We start from the raw sequence: 21199 nt of genomic DNA, 5'->3' as shown, positions 1-21199 counted from the left end.
TATATTGCTTTGCTTTAAACAAAAGTGCAAGATTGATGTTATATAGGCACCCTACAACCCAATTGAATCCATTAATCACCCCTTTAAATTGCAGCTTTCCAGCCCTAGCTCCTGCAGCCCACCGGGAAATCTCCTGGTATCCTGGTAGGCCAATCCGGCCCTGAGCACTAGATGTCAACACTATTTTCTATCATGTAATGCTCCGGACATGTGTGCGCTACCTATCTAGCTATTTCTTCAACAAAGAATAACAAGAGAATTATACAAATTTGGTAATAGAAGTACATTGGAAACGTTTTAAATGTTAATTCTTTATCTGAAATATAATAAAAATGTTGGGTTTCATGTCCCTTTAAATAGAATTTGAGTAGAAGCTCATGGGAGCATCAATGTGCTGCCCAAATGTATACATATTCCCAAAGGCCCTTATTTATATGAAGAGAGCTGTATGAACCGGTGCACTGATAAATGATAGCAATTACCCATTACATGAAAACAGTTGTTTATATGGGATTGAAGGACAGACCCTGCTCGATGATTCTCATCACTTCCAATAGAGCTAATGTATCCTAATAAGTTTTACTATATCACTTCCTGTAGACACTATAAGGTAATGGAATAAAAATAATAACAACTCAGGCAGTTATTTACGTCAGGGCTACCAATGCAAATCCGCTAGAAACACGCCCCTAACGTCACTAAGACGTTGATTCTGCCCAATCAAATAGACAGAACGTACTGGTGACGTCTCCAACAGCGAGCCATTCCCTGGCGAGTAAAAAATAGAGTGTAGTCACCGGAGGAAGGCGGGGATACGCAATCTGACGTCGCAACTTCGGCGACCAATCGTAGTGCTTGTGGACTAGACGCCGCCAAGCTCGTTTTTTTGTTTGAGGTGACGGGAAGAGGAGGAATACAAGGGCTTAGAAAGAAATTTGAAAGCTAAAGGAAGAGGATAAAAGAAAACAGACAGTGCACACAATATTTGAGGAGGAGTTGCTGCTATATATGTTCCTGCTGTTGTGTCTGTCGGGTGCAGTCAGTGGTTCGAGTCACTTAGGACTTAGAGGCGCGAGACCCGTCACGAGCCGGGCAGCAGCGCGTGCACCCCTTCATTGCACACACATTTACAGTATTAAACCGCATTGTAGAAGTAGATCTCATCATATAGTTGTTGGCACTGAGGATGTATCTTCTCGGCCCGGCCCTGTCAGCAACTCCTCCTCCTCTTTTCGCCCAGTGACACCCCAGATCTCTCTCTGCCTTTGCTCCCCTATACTTTGCATCGGTTAAGACGTATAAAGTGGTGCCCCTCCTGTGCTTCCTCTGTGACCACCAACAGCCCCAGTCTGACTATAGTTACACCTGTGTGTATTCTAGTACTGCTTTCCTGTCGCCTCTCATATGATCCAGAGAGATCCACCGGTTACCGCGGAGACAGTGTTGCTGCACAGAACGATAGTACAATCTACAGCCGCCCAGAGGTTCGTGTCCTACATAAGACCCGGCCTGTTTAGTGCAGAGGACACGGGGAAGGTGCCATTTGGGTTTAAATTGCAATGTGATCCAATATACAAATATGTGCAAGAGCCTACAATATGATTACCCTATTGTTTCGGGTTCTTATTGTAGGGTTTCATGTGAGTGCTTTAGAGATGATCCCTATTTGTTTACTTTGTTACATAATGTGGCTGATATACACAATCTTTCATGTAGATTTCATTTTGCATGTTTTGCTTGTGACGCCTGGTTACGACAGCTGCATTGTCATATGTATTCCTAAATACATTTACTTTTTATCTAGAAATAAAGGTTTAATACAGTGTAATCTTCTTGCTCGTTTGCTTTCAAATTATATCGAAGTCAACATAAATGTGTTGTGGCCTTATAAACACAAGGCCTGAGTATCATGGCTTCCCACTGCATTTGCATTCATGCATAGTTCTGATATCTAAAGTATTTTTAGAGGCAAAATTATCTACTCTTTAATTATACAGGGGATTGGCTGCAATAATCTGCTATAAAAGTGACATTCCACGGTGAAGCTGTGTATATTGTGGGGTGTATCATGGATCCCACACTTCAGAGTTTGTGGTTGGCTTCCTGCTGGCTTGCAACTCTCAGACCTCCTCTTCCTCCTCCGTTTCTGGTAATCTCGGCCTGTCTGGGGCCCTTGTTTAGTAACGGGTCGCTTATCTGCCAGGGTTAGTGGTGCTAACAAACAGGGGATTTCAGCTCCCAGAGCTCCCCCTCCTCTTAGCTGCACATGTGCGCTGTGTTTTTCCATTAGACTCCATCCTCTCTCTCCCTCTCCGGTGCATTATCCTTTCTCCTGGGTTCCGTGTGTCCTCGTCTTAATGTGGATGGAGGGGGGAAGCGACAAGCTCCTTACCCGAAGTAAACTTATAACATTCAATTGTGCACAGGAAACGGACACGTAAGGGTCTTTGGAGGGGAGGGGGGACGCAAGCGAAAGATGATTGCAGCACATATGTAACAGATAAGTGTAGTTGACATAACCCGGATGGCATTGTGTATGCCAAGGATTAGCAATAAAACCACTTGCCATTTTTTTCAGATATACACACACAAATATATATATTTATCCTCGGAGGCCTTGCAAACCTGCAACTTTCCAATTGCTCAGAAGTATTGCATAGAACTGTTGAAAGTTGGGATCTAAGGCTGGGGTGATGAACTGGCAGCTGGGGACTCTAATTAAAATGATGCCCAATGGTATAAATTTTACCTTGCAGGAACTGATATAATAGGTTCCATTTTAATTACTTTTCACAATGGTCTACTATTAGTTCATTTGTTATTTTATGCAATAGTTCAATTTCAGGAAGTTCTGACAACAAATATGCAATTACAAGATGAGGCCATTTATTTGGTTACTTCACTTATTGGCTGAGTTTGCTTGTTGCTTCAAAGCAGTGCTTTTTCATGGGCATATTTTAGTGCATTATTATACATCAATATGGTTTTACCATATTAAACTACATCTTAAGAATAAGCCTTTTTCTCCTCTGCAGTTTCTTTCTAATTCTGAGACCACTGGAAATCTTTAATCATGTATTGTACAATACAGATGGCTGGAAACCTAAAACTATTTTACTAGTTAGGAGCAGGGATAGGCAAGGTGTCCGTGACTGGCCCTTACAGTGTCTGCTGCCCATTTTGCTGTGGGGAGGGAGGAGTAAGACAGATGAATACTGGTCCTGACTCCTCCTTAACACATGCAACGCCACGTTTTGCAGGGTTGTGGCCACTCACACATGATGCCGCTTAGTACCAGAAAATGACTGAGTGAGATAGAGAGAGAGAAGATTCAAGAAGCAAGCTGTCACTGTGTCCCTGGAGCTTTATATGCAAATGTAAAGCACTTTAACCAGCACCTGAGGTTTATTATAAGTAGTATTTAAATAGAAAGAAAAGATATAGTAAGCTTGTGAATCATAACCTTTGAATATCTTTTCTTTCTGATTAAATAATAGGAAAGGGAAAATATTTAGTGAGAATAAAATTAGTGGCTTGTCAAGAGACTGCTAGCAATATTGGGTGATAAGTTATGGAATAAATAAAGCCTGGGTGAAATACTGGATGTGTATCTTCTGCATCTGTATAATAACACCCAGCTCTATACAAAGACACAGAAGTGACACTGGCACATATGTATAGCCAGACAAGGGCTGGTTATAGGATCAGTGGTATCTGCATCAGTATAATAAAATTCAGCACTATAAAATAATAGTTTTAATTTTAAATGTTCCTTGGGGTCCTTCACTAAAGGTCTTTACTTTAGAAAATGACCGCCCTAGCCTTGGCTCGTGCCTATCCCTGGTCAGGAGAGAAGTGCTATACCATTGAATGGTAAGGACAGGCAAAGTCTGATTTAATTCAAAATGACAGGCTAGGACATAAGGTTTTGGCCCATTTTTTTTGTTTTGTTTGTTCAATCCTTACATTTTTGGTCATAATTTTAGGTAATAAAAAATACATGCTCAAATTCGTTAGATCATGTAATTTTATAAAAAATACATGCTCAAATTCGTTAGATCATGTAATTTTATAACTATAGACTCGCAATACTGTGTGTTTAACCCCTGCAAAGAAGTTCAAAACAGTAGAAGTACTGATTGGGACCTGCAGAGCACTGCTGGTCCAGAGCAGAAACAACCACTGATCCAATGATCAGTAATAGTTGCATAACTTAGATGTGATTATATCTGGAAAAAAAATGCTCTGCAGGTTCCAAGCGGTACTTCTACTTTGTGTTTAACCCCGATAGTCTTAGAATTACATGCACTGAGTTAGAGCATGTAATTTTTGCATTACTATGGCCCTTTAATTGTGTGTGTATATATGTATATGTATGTGTGTGTGTGTGTATATATATATATATATATATATATATATATATATGTCTCAAACAAAAGGTTGGAAATATATGGCTTGCTAGTCCTTTCAATTTTAACTATAAGAGCCTAAATTCTTACAGTCCGCTGTACTTTTACTAGCTAGGGACTATACAAAATGTTTAGCTATTTGTGTATGTATAACCAACAAGTTAGAATTTAGACACTTTTATCTTAAACATTCAATGGATCACTAAGCAGCCAAAAATTTAAATAAATTCAACTTTTTTTGTTTTCTTTAACAGAAATCTTCAATACAATTGACTTTCTGTAGACTGAAAATTTAACTTCACGTTCAAGCATCTGATAACATGGCAAAAGATGTAAGTACCATTTTGACGTTACTCATTTAAAGGGACTGTAAACATTGTGCTTCTGACTGCTTTTACCTAGCCTGGAGCATGCTACATGTAGTTGAATGGCGTGATGAGCGCACTATGATTTGATAGTGAGTCTGTGATGCGCTAGTTTAAAAAAAAAAAAAAAAAAAAAAAAAAACTCGCCAGAGAAGATGGCTTCGCTTACTAGGTAAGTATAATTTTAGCCCTCCAATTAGTTTATTTTGAAAATTCTTTTCATATGAAAGGCTATCTTTATGTTACATAATTTTAACTTCAATCCGCAAAGTGTGAACTGTCAAATATTTTATTTTGTAATAAGTGGATCATCAACACATTCAAGAGAAATAGTTAACAGTATTAGGTTGAATATCTGGCCTGACTTTACTTGGACTAACAAAATGCTTAGGAGCCATTAGGAAATATGTTGTAGATTTTCTTAGAATAACCAAAAAGAAGCCAGAAGAAATATTACTACTATGACTGTTGTTAACACCATTTATTGATTCATGATCTAGGCTGTGTTAGGCTAGCAAAATCTTTATGGTTGTTTACAATTAAACATTCTCTATGGGATGCATTGCTGCCATAAAAATGGCATTCTTACCTAAATTGACATATGTTCAGATGCCTCCCACTGACAGTACATAGATCCTTGCTTAGTAAGTTTCAAGGCATGATTTCCTCCTATATTTGAAAAGGAAAGAGACCTACTAGTGGCAGATTGGTGTACCCCAATATTTTACTATACCATTATGCAGCTAGGCTGACACATCTATCTGGTTTGGGAATCTCTAGTATCGCCTATAGGTGACAGGAAGTCGAGCAGAGTGTTATCCCAATAGGAATCACTTTGAGGGACCTACCCTGAATACCTTCCTACTCTCGGCAAGAGTTAGTCCTAGCACAATCTATAATTTTAGATAAGCAGAAGTTTTGGGACTCCAGAAAGACACATGACAATTTCTCCTCATCCTTCCCCCTCACACTCCTTTTATAGTGTCTTCTCCATTCTCAAAGACTTGTCTCTCTTCCTGGCTTACAACTTCCGTTCAAGCATGTCAAATACCTTTATACTGACTCTGGGCTGATGGATTTTACTCTAGCTAGAGAATAATGTATTCTTCGTGCCTCACTTTTGAGTATTTTGAGGATAAGTAATTTACTGTATTTCTGGGGTTTCCACAAGGGGAAGATTAGAGATGCAACAATTTGAGAACGCAGGTGGGATATGGGAACTTCTTTTAAAGGAACTCTATTCTTTCATTATCTTATGCTTGTCACTAACTCGGATAATATTAAACCTAGCCAATATATTTCTTGGGAGAGAGATGTAAACTTTAGGATGGACACCATTATCTGGTTTAGTGAACTTATTTTTGCCATAAAAGCCGTACACTGCACCAACTTTTGGGAACTCAATTATAAATTGACAGTCAGGTGGCACTTAGTCCCTACAACTTTAAATCATATTTTTCGCTCTTTTTCTCCTTTGCTGGAGAGAATGTGGTCAACTTGGTACTGTATCTCAAATTTGGTGGCTTTGCCCCAAACTTTATTAAATTGTCTGTGACCCAAGATTTACACATCATGCTGCAAATAAGACCTGCAGTAGGGCTTTTACATCTAGGAATCCCCAAAGTTTCTAAACCTGTTAAATATTTCCTACTATACTTGTTGATGGCCATCAAGCTCGCCATCGCAAGAGCTTGGAAACAACCTAACCCGCCCTCTATTACTCATGTAAGGACTATTTTGAATTATATTAGAACAATGGAACAGTACATATTTAGGAAGTTACAATTCCTAGATATTTGGACACCCTGGTGTAAAAGGGAACCAGGGGAATTGAGATACTTGAGACTGTCGTTCTGAGTATACGAATATCTTATTTTTTTTCCCTCCCCTTTCTCTCACTTGCTCTATGCTAAGAGATCCCCTTAGAATGTCATAAAAACCAACTTTCTCTAATATTAGACAAAGAAGTAGTTTTGGATACAGCTTCTAAGTTGCTAGCTATTATTCTTACACCTTACGTGGTGTGTGTGTGTTTTTTTTTTTTTCCTCTCTATATTCCGTCTAGGTAACTAATATCAATTTTTGGTCCCACTGGGACTAAGAATAATGCTAGTGCGGCCCCACAAATATAATAGTATTAATCTATGGTTTTGAACTCTTCTCTTGGGGGCTTTGTGTAAAAAAAAAAAGATAAAATGGAGGTTCAATAGACCGAGGTCATATGTTTTTAATTGGTCATTTTATGTTTTTTTTTTTTTTTTCTTTTGTATGTTTTACTCTGTATGTATGTTGATTATTTTCCCCTTTGTGACTGTGACTTATTGTTTACTTTCTGTTATGCTAAAAAACCTCAATAAAATAACGTTTAAAATAAATAAATTAAATAAAAATATTTGTCATTGATTGAATTGTTTGAAATTGTTTTCCTAGTTTTGTCTCTAATTGATGGTAAACTTGTGGCAAATGAACCAGCATTGGCATTTGGGCCGCCACTAGAAATTTTGGGGCTCATTACTAAACCATGAATCTGAATTTCTCTCACCCTTTGACCTTTAAATTTTAAATACTTGCTCAAGATAGTGGTTTATTTTCTGCCCTAACCCTTTGTTCTTCAGGCATTAAGTTAAAGTAGTGTTGCTTTTTAGTTGAGGTTGCAAAAGAAGTTAAAATTTAAACTTTTCATCACTTAGAAGTCAAGTGAAGAGGATATCATTAAGTTTATCTAATTTTTCTCAAATATTTCAAGTTTTTCATTAGAAAACAGTTTCTGATGAACTATGTCCAAGTCTGGCAAGTAGATTGATTTTTCATGTTTTGTATACCAGGTTTCTAATGGGTCTGCGTAACCTAGAACTGCCACATGAACATTTAGTCAAATATGACATACTTGGATTCCGAATTTTAAAGGGGCAAGAAACATTTTTCTTTCTTAATTCAGACAGAGCATGGAATTTTAAAACATTTTTTAATTTACTTCTAATATCAATTTATTTTCATTCTCTTGGTATCTTTTGTTGAAAGCAGGGATGTAAGCTCAGGAGCGTGCACGTGTTTGGAGCACTATATGGCAGCAGTTTTACAAGAATGTTAAACAAAGGAAATGCACTAATGGTACTACTAGTGGTGTAGTCAGGAATTCCCCAGTATCCTAAATTATTATTATTATTATTATTATTATTATTATTATTATTATTATTGTACAGGAGTTATACTTTTTGGGGTGGCGGTGCTGTGTACTGGGTAGAGAACTTTGTTTAATCAGTCCTGGACTGATGTTATGTACACTTATGGAGCACTCACATTCCTTATAGGCTATATTAAGTATAGAGCAAAGAGATTGTGGCAGAGATATGCTGTTTAAAATATAACTTTTATTAAGATGATTAAAAAATGTAAAACACACATACTTAAAAACACAAATGAGTTAAAGCTGGTCACCTAACTAGGGTGATTTTGAAAAATACACAATTAAATACAGAACTCGGCTGTGGATTTTAAACTATGGCCTGTAAATAAATGTGGTTCTAAGCAAGTCTGCGCGTTAGTGAACGCAACATAATTATTGCACTTGTGTATTTCACTATCTCCGGCTCAGGACACCACGCTGAGTACAAGCACTTCCGGTGCGCATGGCACACAGGCAGGGGGTAATTGCCTGGCAACAGATCCTAGTTGCCGTAATACAGCAAAATGAGACACAAGGAGTAGCGACTCAGAAGATCCGAACACTAGGATAAAAAAATTATAAATCTTCCGGTAATTAAAAAATAAATAAAAAATGACCCAGAGTGGGTCAGACAGACATGTGAAAGCTCACAAGAGTGATGTCTGACATGTTTCGCGCTTACTCATAAACATGTCTCCCTAAGGAGAATACCCTCTTATATACCTCAAGTGTTAACCCTTAGTGTGCACAATAATTAAAAACATATAGTAATTTGGTTAAAAGCAAAGGTATGCATGCAAGCAATCAGAAACAATGCACATATTTTTTATATACATTTGTACCGTGTTTGCATTTGTACCGTGTAGGCTTTTTATCCATATTTTACATCACTCTCTCATACACAACAAGCAATTATTTGTGTTACCTCCATAATCCCTTAATGTAGTCAGATATCTATATAAGACATACTGACATAAGGTACAATGTATCATAGCTTACTGTGGCTGTAATAAATAGAAGGGGTCTAACTGGGGAAACTCACAATTATTAACATAGATAACTTATGTCCCAGTCTCTCTTCATACCCTTTGGGATTCTGGTGTCTAGTTTTAGTATCCAATATAATTCTTTTTTGTTTAAAATATGACCCTATTGCCCCCTCTGCTAGGTACTGTTGCTAAGTCTATAATATGGATGGTCATAGCCGCTATACTGGTAAAGTGTTTGCCATTAAAGTGTGATGCCACTGTCGAGTCTTTATTATAATTTTTTTGTGTCCCTAACATGTTCACTATATCTAGTCCTGGCCTCACTTGAGGTTCTACACACATATTGAAAATTACAGTTTTTACAAGTTATCAGGTACACAGCATACATGGTACCACAATTAGCATAAAAGTTAATTTTGTGGGAATTACCATTGGCTGTTGAATTTGAATGTGAAACCTGTCACTATGTTGTTACATGTTTTACATGCTCTTACCCCCACATCTGATACTAAAACTAGAAACCAGAATACCAAAGGGTATGAATAGAGAATGGGACATAAGTTATCTATGTAAATAATTGTGAGTTTCCCCAGTTAGACCCCTTATATTTATTACAGCCACAGTAAACTATATAATACAATGTACCTTATGTCAGTTTGTCTTATATAGATATCTGAAGACATTAAGGGATTATGGAGGTAACACATAAATAATTACTTGTGTATGAGTGAGTGATGTTAAATATGGATAACAAGCTGATTGGTTTACCTCCTTTGCAAACACGCTACAAATGTATAATGTATATAAAAAATATGTGCCTTGTTTCTATGATTGCTTGCATACCTTTTTTTTTTTTGTTTTTAACCAAATTACTATGTTTTTAATTATTGTGCAAACTAAGAGTTAACACTTGAGGTATATAAGAGGGTATTCTTAGGGAGACATGTCTGAGTAAGCGCCAGTAGAAGGCGCGAAACATGTCAGACATCACTCTTGTGAGCTTTCACATGTCTGTCTGACCCACTCTGGGTCATTTTTTAAATTGCCGGAATAAAGATTTATATTTTTTATCCCAATGTCTGGATCTCCTGATTCGCTACTCCTTGTGTCTCATTTTGCTGTATTACAGCAAGGTAGCGACTCCCTGTCTGTGTGCCATGCGCACCAGAAGTGCGTGTACTCAGCGTGGTGTCCTGGAGCCGGAGATAGTGAACACAACTACAGGAGGATCTCTCAGCATCCCTGCTCGAAACCACATGTTAACAGGATTATCCAGTCCATACCGAGTGGACTATGTGTGTACACACTTTCTGTTGCAACATATCATTTTGTGGGTCACATTTTTGACGGTATATATTGCATCTACGGTTAATTACAATTGTGTCCTGTGCTGATGTTAGGTGTTAGCCCAGAAGAATATTATATCAACAAGATGGTCCAGCGACCTTGTTGTCTTCACAGATGCATGGTTTATTATGACTATCAGATATTGTTTATGAGCTAGTGAATTTCCAGAATCATACTGTGTATAACTGTGTAAAATGACGCGGTCCTAACGTGTCATCCCCTTAACCCTATATGCTGTTACTGAAGTCTATAAGACATGCTTGCACTGTTCAATAAACATGAATAGCTTTGGATCATTGCTGCGTGGTCTGAGTCTATTCTAAAGGAATCCTTATCAGATAATCTACATCTGCTTCAGGTGGTATAGTGGGCCTGCGGCTTCGGCATGACCTGACACTCCCCCCCTGGGAATAACACCTAACAGCTGACAATAACGGTCACGAAGTTTGAATTTTGGATCTGAGTACACGGATTTGAATTTTGGAAGGTAGACAGGCAGGTTTTTGGGAGACATAAGGGGATTTCAAGCAAAGTTTGTTTTATGACAGACATGGAGGAACCAGGTCAGCTTAATGGTGCTGAAATTTTTTATATAGTATTGAATAAAATGGACTCTAATTTTGCCAGTCATATGCTGGAGTTGGATACACGCCAAGACTTTTTTGATAAAATGTTCTCTGATGACATATCTTAACATTCACACAGTGATTTAAAGAAAGTTTAAAATCCTGGAGCAGAGACTTGTTAACGATATTAGGCTTATGTGGGATATAGTTGCTTTCCAGAAATACATTGAGTCAGAAAGGATACCCAGAGGTCTGCACATTAAAAAATATCCATCTTTCAAGTTTGATAATGAAGAAGATATGTAGGACTGGATTACAGCACTCAGTGTTCATTTAAATGAATTAATGTCCTCATAAGGGTAAAGGACAAGAAGCGGAAGTTAATCAAAGACTCAATTGTGCTAATGGAAAATGAGTTGAAAGCATCTGAAAAGTCCCAATTACCCTACATATAAGAAAAATGTGAGAATGGCCATTAAAAAATTTGACGAGGAACAGGCCAACAGGAAAGTAAACAAGTTTAATAGGGATAAAGAGGACTATGAAAACAATCTGGTTTATAACTGATCAGCTGTGAGAAAGCAACAAGATAACAGGATAAAAAGGATGCATAATAATAAACAAAAACAAAAAATGCGAATACTGATGATGCTGATCAGCTTACACTTAAGTCTATACTAAAGAAAGGAAAGCGAAAAGTGGTGTTTGAAACATCTGATGAGGAATGTACAGATGCTGATAGTACAGCCTCAGGCAGATCTTTCTCCTCCTCTACTCTTTCCTCTTCTTCTACTTGAGCTTTTTTACAGAACACGTCCGAAAACCAGCAGTACTTTGCAGAAAGGAAAACCAAGGCAAGAAGAAGAAAATCCAAAGATGAAAATAGCAGACAAAAACAAAATGAAGCAGCAAAAGAAGAAATATTAAGTGGACTTTACATCATTAATTTGTCCAAATATTCCCTTATCAGAGAGTGAATACAAAGTCCTTAGCAGAGGATTGCTCCCACTAACAAATTCTCTTTCTTTAAAACTCTAATAGACATAAATAAAATTTTTCGCAAACTGACATTAAAAAGTTTTTTTGCATTAAAATAAGATGCCCCATTTGAACATCCTTGTTGATCTCTATAGTGGTGAATTTAGGTTATTCCACAGCAGTTGATGTGGAAAAATCAAAGATCTAATTCAGATTTTTATCCCAAGCAGCATCGAGGCCCACTTATTAATGCCTATCAGAAGGCTGTACAAGAGGACATCCTATTAAGTGGCAAGGAACACATTTCAAAATACAATTTAAGTTTTATAAAGAACATATGACCATACAATCTCTGAAAAATAAGACATAGTAATAAGTAGTTCCGACAAAGGAGGCGATATTGTTAGAATGAATAAAGGTAATTATTTTCAGGAAGCTCTCTGCCAGTTGTCAGATGAATCGGTATATACTAGATTAAGCCATAATCCAACATTAAGATTTAGTAAGGAGCTACTGCACCTGGTGGACGAAGGTATTGCATTAGGATTATTTACCAAACAAGATGTTCACTTACTAGTCCCTGAGAATCCCATCACTTCCATCTTTTATCATGTCCCAAAAGTACACAAAGACAGTCACTCTCCCCCAGGTAGGCCGATTGTCTGCGGTATAGGTTCCCTGTTTGAACCACTAGCCAAATGGCTGGACACTATATTACAACCTTTGGTTCAGAAACAATTTAGTTACTTAAAGGATACAAGTTGCCTATTGGAAACAATGAAAAGGACATTTTGAAGTTATGGATACTCTTGGATGGTAGTGGACATCAATTCACTATATACTAGTATCCCTCAGCACCCAGGAATGCAAGCTGTAGATTTTTTTTTCTGAAACGTGAGATGAACTTGTAACATGCAATTAGATGCTTTATCTTTGATGTGCTTCATTTCCTACTCTCATGTAATTTTTTTATGTTTGACGATGACTACTTTTTGCAAACTTACGGTACTACTATGGGGACCAAGTTTGCCCCCTTGTTCGCAAACGTATTTGTAGCATGGTGGAAGTTGGAGTACATCTACAGTGAAAGCAATCCTTTAGTTGAGAAAACATCTTTATAGGTACGTTACATAGACAACATGCTTTTTATTATATCTGCACCCCTAGATGACTTTAGTTTCACTCACTATATGGGTTATTTGAATAATAATAATAGATTTAGTTTACAATTTACTGGTATGTTTAGCAGAGAATCAGTGAATTACTTAGATCTTGTCCTGATAGATTATAATAAACCAATAATAACCAAAACATATAGGAAACCAACATCGGTTAATACTATTTTGCATGCAACATCTAAACATCCAGAACATCTAATCAAGAGCATTCCCAAAAGTCAGTTCATCAGGTTGAGAAGAAACAAACAATCTGATAACCTTTATGAAGATCAGTCAGCAGAATTAAGAGAGAGGCTAATTCACAGAGGTTACAACAGGGTAGAATTAGAACAAACCAGGAAAGAAATCAAGACTTACAAGAAGCATAGCAGTGCAACAAGGACAAAAAGTCGAGATAATTTTATGCAAGGATCAATTGTCTTTACAACAGAGTACACTGAACAATTTGACTCTATAGTCAAAATTCTTAGAAAACATCTCCATATTTTAAGAGGAGATGAAGTTCTAAAAGATAAAATCGATCTGTGTAAATTTGTTCCCAATAAACCCCATAGTTTTGCACAAGCCCCATCACCTAGCCTTATAAAAAGAAACAATAACCACATTCAGACTAATTGGTTGTCCAAAAAAGGAAACTTTAGATGTGGGGTAAGAGCATGTAAAACATGTAACAGCATAGTGACAGGTTCCACATTCAATTCAACAGCCAATGGTAATTCCCACAACATTAACTTTTATGCTAATTGCGGTACCAAGTATGTTGTGTATCTACTAACTTGTAAATACTGTAATTTTCAATATGTGTTTAGAATCTCAAGTGAGGCCAGGACTAGATATAGTGAACATGTTAGGGACACTAAATATTACAATAAAGACACTTTGATGGCATACACTTTACCAGTGTAGCGGCTATGACCATCCATATTATAGACTTGGCAACAGTACCTAGCAGAGGGGGCAATAGGGATCATATTTTGGACAACAAATAATTACATTGGATACTAAAACTAGACACCAGAATCCCAAAGGGTATGAATAGAGAATGTAAATAATTGTGAGTTTCCCCAGTTAGACCCCTTCTATTTATTACAGCCACAGTAAACTATATGATACGATGTACCTTATGTCAGTATGTCTTATATAGATATCTGAAGACATTAAGGGATTATGGATGTAACAGTTAAATAACTGCTTGTTGTGAGTGATGTTAAATATGGATAGCAAGCTGATTGGTTTACCTCCTTTGCAAACACGCTACAAATGTATAATATATATAAAAAATACGTGCCTTGTTTCTATGATTGCTTGTATGCATACCTTTTTTGTTTTTAACCAACTTACTATATGTTTTTAATTATTATGCACACTAAGGGTCAACACTTGAGGTATATAAGAGGGTATTCTCCTTAGGGAGACATGTCTGAGTAAGCGCGAAACATGTCAGACATCACTCTTCTGAGCTTTCACATGTCTGACCCACTCTGGGTAATTTTTTTTAATTACCGGAATAAAGATTTATAATTTTTTATCCCAGTGTTTGGATCTCCTGAGTCGCTACTCCTCGTGTCTCATTTTGCAATAATTATGTTGATAAATGGAGGTAGAATATCTCATATCCCAGAACAGCAGAGTTAAGTAATAACCTTATTGTATTGGTTGCAAAACTTCTCTATCTGCAATATCAAAATTGGGCTCTTTAAATGCCAACTGTTTAAATACATTCGGTTATATTCACTGCTATCATTGAAGAGACACATGTAATCATTAGAATATTATATGCTGCATTTGCTGGCTCCATGCGTAACTGCTCCTGTTGAAATACTGCTCATGAGACTAGCTTAATCACCTCTGCTTACAAACATGGATATATATCTATCTATCTAGCGCTATACATTCCAACACACCTAGTTATAAGTTAACGGTGGCCACGCGCATACATTTTGACCAATCCAAATGAATCTCACTTTAGCTTTTCAGTCTGGATGTTATTACCCATTTTTGCTACATGACCCCATATTGGATATGTTTTTACTACATTGTTGCAATTGCTTATCTTTAATTTGCATGAATGCTTATTTATGAAGACTTATATTCTCGTTATTTATAAGATTAATATCAGTTCTACATGGGACTTATTTTAATAATGGTCATTATGTTAATACTAACTTTGTTTACATTTTATTATGTTGAAAGATGATGTACTTATATTGTAAGTATTGTGACATTTGTGTGATGAATGTGTACATATAGAGAGTAACTTCTAACAAATCCTAACTCTTTTTTAATAATAGTGGATTCCGTGATTAAAAATAAATTTGTTCCTTACCGGATATTAATGTGAGCATTACGACCGTGATTTCAATACTTATCCTAATTCATACAATATGGAGATATTGGATCCCTATTAGTGTGAATACTCTTAATAGTGTACGTAATGTACTGTGTAACTATATCTTTAAGATAATTGTGCAGTGTACTTAGTGCATCTATTATAAGCATTCCATCTTCAAACTGACTCACTATTGTGTCTGATATATATTGTGCCCAAATACTCTATATTTCTTGCTGTTATAATTATAGTGTTACATTTCTTTTAACCTGACTCTCCCTGTGTTTGTCATTATTTGTATACATGTCTTATATTGTTTGTAGGTAGATCATACTACTTTTATTTAAAATATAGGGAGACTGTCTGATTATTCTATGTAGAAGAGTATCATGTTAGGGACATTATCAGGTAGTTTTGTATTTGAATTCTTGTCGGTTTTTATATTACGTAGATGTTCTTGCAATCTAGTTCGTAATTTACGTGATGTCATTCCTACATAGAGCTTCGGGCATTTGCACTGTAGTACAGAAATAACCCCTGTTGTGTTGCAGTTTATAAATGACCGTATAGTATGTATTTGGTCAAATCTATCTTTGATAAGTTTTTTTTTTCAGATGTTTACAGCTAATGCAAGATCCACAGGGGTATGAACCACATGGTATATTTGTTTATGTAGTTTTTCTTTTTTTTCACGTAATGGGTTGGGCTTACTAGATCTTTAGAGTTTTAGTTAGTCTGTAGCTTACTTCAATCTTTGGTCCTAATAACTCCTTGAGGATATGGTCCGACTGGAATATGTGCCAATGTTTTTGGACTATTTCAAGGACGTCTTGTGAATTCTATGTCGACACCAATCTTGTTTTTCCATCCCGATTGTGAGATCTTGGTTTTAATAACTCTTGCCTTTTGGTATGTTTGGCTCTTCTTTTGGCTTTTTTTTTTTTTTTTTTTTTTTTCCTGCTGATTTTTTTTATTTTTTATTGAGGTTGTTTTATACATACAACATGAGAGATGTTCTTACATAGATATGGATGAGATAAAAAATATCCCCAATCCAATATCCCCAATCCAATATATTTTAACACACTGATATATTTTAACACACTGAAATACACCAGCTATAATACAATAAATGACTTCTAAAGCATATGCAAAGGCAATGTAGGATCTAGAATTATCGTGCGTACAATAGATTAATAAATTGAATATAGCTAAAACAGCTGACATTTTACAAGTTGTCTAGAAAGGCGCCTTAAACTTATATGCAAGAACCTATATTATAAGAACCTCATTTTACTTTATTGATTGGGATGGGGACTATCAATTACTTCTATGGTGAAGTGAACATATAAATACTTTGGGGATATAGATCATAAGTGGGATACATTTTCCCTAGTTTAACCAGTAAACTATGGGGGGAAAACGGAGTCAGCCGCAATGTAGGGGGCTCACTACTTTATACCGGTAATACTATTTCTTATAGAGGAGTATATTTATCATGTATTGCAGGATCAGCCAATGGAGAAAGCAAGTAGGACATATCGGTATCACATCTGTACAAGATGTGTATGGAAAGGTGCATATAATATACAGGGTGTGGCTATAATAAACAAAACCATAAGGACTCACTAGGTACAAATTAACAGGCTGCTTGAAAACCAAAAACACCTCTAGTGTTAAGTATCAACTAATTATAGCAACTACTCGCATAACTAATATCTAGACTTGTCAGCAAAACATAGAGCATATATGGCTCACAGGGCTTCAGTATTTTTTGTATAAGATCTGCCTATATGTATGAGAGGGATACATTCTCGTATAGTCATATATGACTGCTCCGGCCGCAAGCAGTCAAACAAAATGGGCAAAAGGATGATGTTATATCCTCATATAAAAGCCACACTATTCTAAATATTGGGTTTGCTGTGTGTAGGGCTAGGTTAGTAAAATTAGTGAGCTTATCTTTATAGCTGATCCAAGAGAACCCATTAAACCTAGGACTAATGCCGGGGCCCTGACTTAGGTCGATTTAAACATAATAAACTGCTAGATATGAAACAAACATAACCTGGTATATTGGTATAAACAAGGTAATATGCTGAACAACAAGTATACCTCCACCTTTAAATTATAACTTTTCCATAGCATATGGTATGTATACATTAGTAAATATTGAACAGTACCAACAGACATATGAATTTATTTATGAGTCCCATTAACTGTAAAACTAGCAAACAAAAGTTAACTGTGTATATATAGAAAAGTCTCATTATCAGGAGTGTAAGAGACTATGCACCTGCAATGTAAACTGTATAGATAGGTCATGTCCCAAGACGATGTAGGATAGTCTGCCAGCCTGTCTAGTGGTTCTAAGTCAAACTCAGTCCATGTTTAGCCTATTCCGGCTTTGGAATACCTCCCCAAAATTGTCAATTGGTCCTCCCGGCCAATGCTCCAGATCATGTGTAGGTCCTCATCGTCTAGGGCTGATCTAGGTGTTTCAAGAGTGTCCCAGTAACTGCCAAATTGAATACCGTTCATACACACCAGTGTAGACTGTGTCCAAGGCTCAAAAACCATAGCCATTATTCCCCAGTTTTGTGCCCCTAAGACCCGTTTGATCGGCAGTGCAGTGATTTCTATGATCCCCTTAGCTTGTAAGGTAAGCTGGAAGGCTCCCTATGGTTGCATAAAGGATCACTTAAGACTCCAGGAGCGCTCTTCGTATCAGTGATTTTCAGCGCAGTCATGCAGGTACTTACCGTGTCTTGAATTTGCTGATTCTTAGATCGGGCTGAACTCCTGTCTCTTGGCAATTGGATGGCCGGAGGTGTAATAAGCGGCAAGTGTCGTGGTTTCTAGGCCTTCTGCCTCTCTTCCTCTCGATCTTTAATAATAAATGATGGTGCTGTCATTAGACTCTCTCCGTCTTTGCTGGAGGAGACTTGAGGTAAACGGTCCGTAACTAGAATAAGGAGCTCTCTCTTTAGGTCCAATAACAATACATCTGTAACATTGTAGATCTCTTCCATTGTGGATATTAAGGACCAGTTTCTTAGTAGTATAGGGAGAGTAGATCTTGGATTGTAAGAGTTGTCCTATGCCACATGGATATAAAGATGGCCGCTTCCCAGTGGCTTCTGCAGTGAACTCTCCATTAACTTGGGATATATGCCGGCATCTTGCTAAGGACCTAGCTTGCTGGGTTGACTCCCTAATAGTTAAGCCCCACTTAATTAGCAATATAAGTTTACCTGAGCGGTCTGTTATACAAATAGGCTGGTATTGTGTACAGAACTGTAGTGTTGTGCGACCGCTCAGTTCCAATGCTAGCTCCGCCCCCTTCTTTTGGCTTTTTTAATAATTGTATTGCTGTATCCTCTCTGGCTAAGTCTGTTTTCTAATTCTCTTGCTCTTAATTGGTATAATTCATCTTCTGAGCAATTTCTTTTAGTTCTGAAGAACTCACCTATTAGTAGGGATTTGATGGTGCTGGGTGAGTGGGCACTGGTGCTAAACAGAATTGTGTTTGTGGCTGTGTCCTTTCTAAATAGGATACCGATGTCTGTATACAAATATATTTACAATATAGTTTAGTTAAAACACAATATTGTGATAAAAAGATTAGTTAACTTGCTTAGTAAAAACAAAGTTCAATGGTAGATTTGTTAAAACATATATACTGTGGATAATACACTGACATATAGGTTGATATAGTGTGTTCAGTCAGCAGATTCGTTAGTTGGAAATAATGTGAACACAGTTTCTGACAGTGTATCCTTCAATGTATGGTATAAAAGAGATTTTTGTTATTATATTGCGTTCTATAAATGTCCTTTATTACTTTTGTAGCAGCTTACGCTGTCTTACTCCATATAGAGGTTAGTTGTAATCCTTACTATGAATAATACCGTAGGATGCCTTGTCGGATGTGAGTTTGTTTATGATATATTTTTATAAACAAGTGTCAGTGCGGGATCCTTAGTTCTAGCAAATATTGCTCACCTTCAGGTTGTTGATCGTACCTGCAGAGATTACCAATGCTCATTGAGTTGCGTGCCGTCGTATTGGGAGTAGGTTATATGGTCCTGTTATTTGTGATTAGCTCCACAACGGCTAACCCCTCTGGCATTTGACTCCTATGGTTTTGTTCCGCTTCTCACATCGGTACCAGCTTTCTCAATTTTCTCTCTCGATTGTAGGAATTGCAGGGATTGTATCTAACAATCAGAAAAAAATACATTGCAGCTTTAGGCGTTATAGTCTTTTCACCGGTCTGTTCCTTTACAGATGGCTGATAGTGTGTGCACACATTCAATCCAGGTATGGTCCAATCCGGTGATCTAAGTGTTTATATGAGTCATCATTTGGATTGTTTATTTTAAATCAGGTGATTTGGGACTATGCATGCATGATATAGTGCCGAGCTTATTTATACCTAGCCCTAGATTTATCGGATTTATTATTTGAATTAATGTGCACTATTATCTGTTTGCACAATTATTAGCAGATTGCTTGCTATTGCTGATTATATGTACTGTATAGATAAATGTGTAAGGCTTTGTCCTGTTATTGATTTATAGTCCTTAGTGCTTTTGACGTTTCTGGTTTTGTTTTATATTTTTAATTAATTGTAATGTACCAAATTCAACCTCTATAAATTTATATCTGTTATTTTAAGTGCGGACTAGATATTTTTTCCATAATCTTACAGATGGTTATTTAGCATTGCATATAGATATTCAAGATATTTTTATGTTAGTATGAAGTCCAGGCTTACTTTAAGAAGCCCCTTGCATTGGGTTGACAACGATAAATATCCCACCTTGGTGATATTAGCATAACCCTACTTATGCATCCCAAGCACCTCAACACCATCTTGAGCGCCTCTTCTCTGCTGCAGGCTAAATAACCTGCAAAAGGAGAGCCAGCCTAAGCCAGGAGCATGTGGTCATGTTGTCGTTTTTACATTTGAATGCAAAGTTTCTGAGAGAGTGAATAACAGAATGCTATTAAAGTGAAGGTAAACTTGGATGAATGAAAGCCCGTTTTTAAAAAATACTATTAAAAATAGGGGCACTTTCATTCATCAAAGTTTACAAAGCAGCCGTTTTGATTAAAAACTTACCTCTCTTCTTTGCACAGCCTGAGCAGCTTCCCCCACCCGGAGATCCTCTTTTCACATGTCAATGACTAATCCAGCTTCCTCCAATCACAGCTTTCCCCCCAGGGTAGTCATTGCCTGAGGCCATGCCTTGATTGGAGGAAGCTGGATTAGTCATTGATGACGTGTGAAGAGAGAATCTCCGGGTGGGGGAAGCTGCTCTGACTGTGAAAAAAACGAAGGTAAGTTTTTAATCAAAACGGCTGCTTTCTAAACTTTGATGAATGAAAGTGCCCCTGTTTTTAATAGTATATAAAAAAAAACGGGCCTTCATTCATCAACGTTTACCTTCACTTTAACAGTAAAAGTCTACCTCTTTCTAGTTCTACCTCTTTTGAAACAGATTTTTTTTTTTTTGCTTGATTATAAAAATGTGTTCTGCTGCCGGTTAAAAAATTGGACAAACAGTTGTGTTAATGTAAAGTTTTAGTCTGAAGTTTATAACACTCAGTATGTGAAATTAATCGGCCGATTAATTGATTATGAAAATATTCGTTGGTTGCAGCCCTCATATGAAGGTAGATGCCCTCTGCTCTTTGGTTGTGGCTCCTGATGTATAAGCTGACAGTGTGGACCACAACATGAACCTATGTCTGTTTGGTGCAAAGGGTTAAAGGGGCATTATACACTAGATTTTTCTTTGCATAAAATGTTTAGTTTGTCCATTTTATATAGCCCATACAGGGTTTTTTTTAATGTATAGTTTTG

General features: G+C 36.9%; 1 protein-coding gene across 4 annotated transcripts in view; it reads left to right on the top strand.

The window, feature by feature from the left end:
- Positions 1-777: 777 nt before the first annotated feature.
- Positions 778-21199, top strand: part of TFDP1 (transcription factor Dp-1) — a 448358-nt gene continuing 427936 nt past the window's right edge. The window contains exons 1-2 of one of the 4 annotated variants that reach the window (XM_053707753.1): positions 778-1484; positions 4664-4741. In XM_053707753.1, coding sequence (XP_053563728.1) covers positions 4730-4741 — 12 coding nt within the window. In that variant the 5' untranslated portion in view covers positions 778-1484; positions 4664-4729. Of the gene's footprint in view, positions 1485-2184; positions 2205-2253; positions 2438-4663; positions 4742-21199 lie in introns of those variants that run through there. The other 3 variants (XM_053707750.1, XM_053707752.1, XM_053707751.1) reach the window with 3 other exon arrangements.

The sequence above is a fragment of the Bombina bombina genome, chromosome 3 (genome assembly GCF_027579735.1).
Source record: "Bombina bombina isolate aBomBom1 chromosome 3, aBomBom1.pri, whole genome shotgun sequence".
NCBI lineage: Eukaryota > Metazoa > Chordata > Amphibia > Anura > Bombinatoridae > Bombina > Bombina bombina.
Note: the sequence above shows the minus strand (reverse complement) of the source record. Positions and strands in the feature narration are given on the sequence as shown.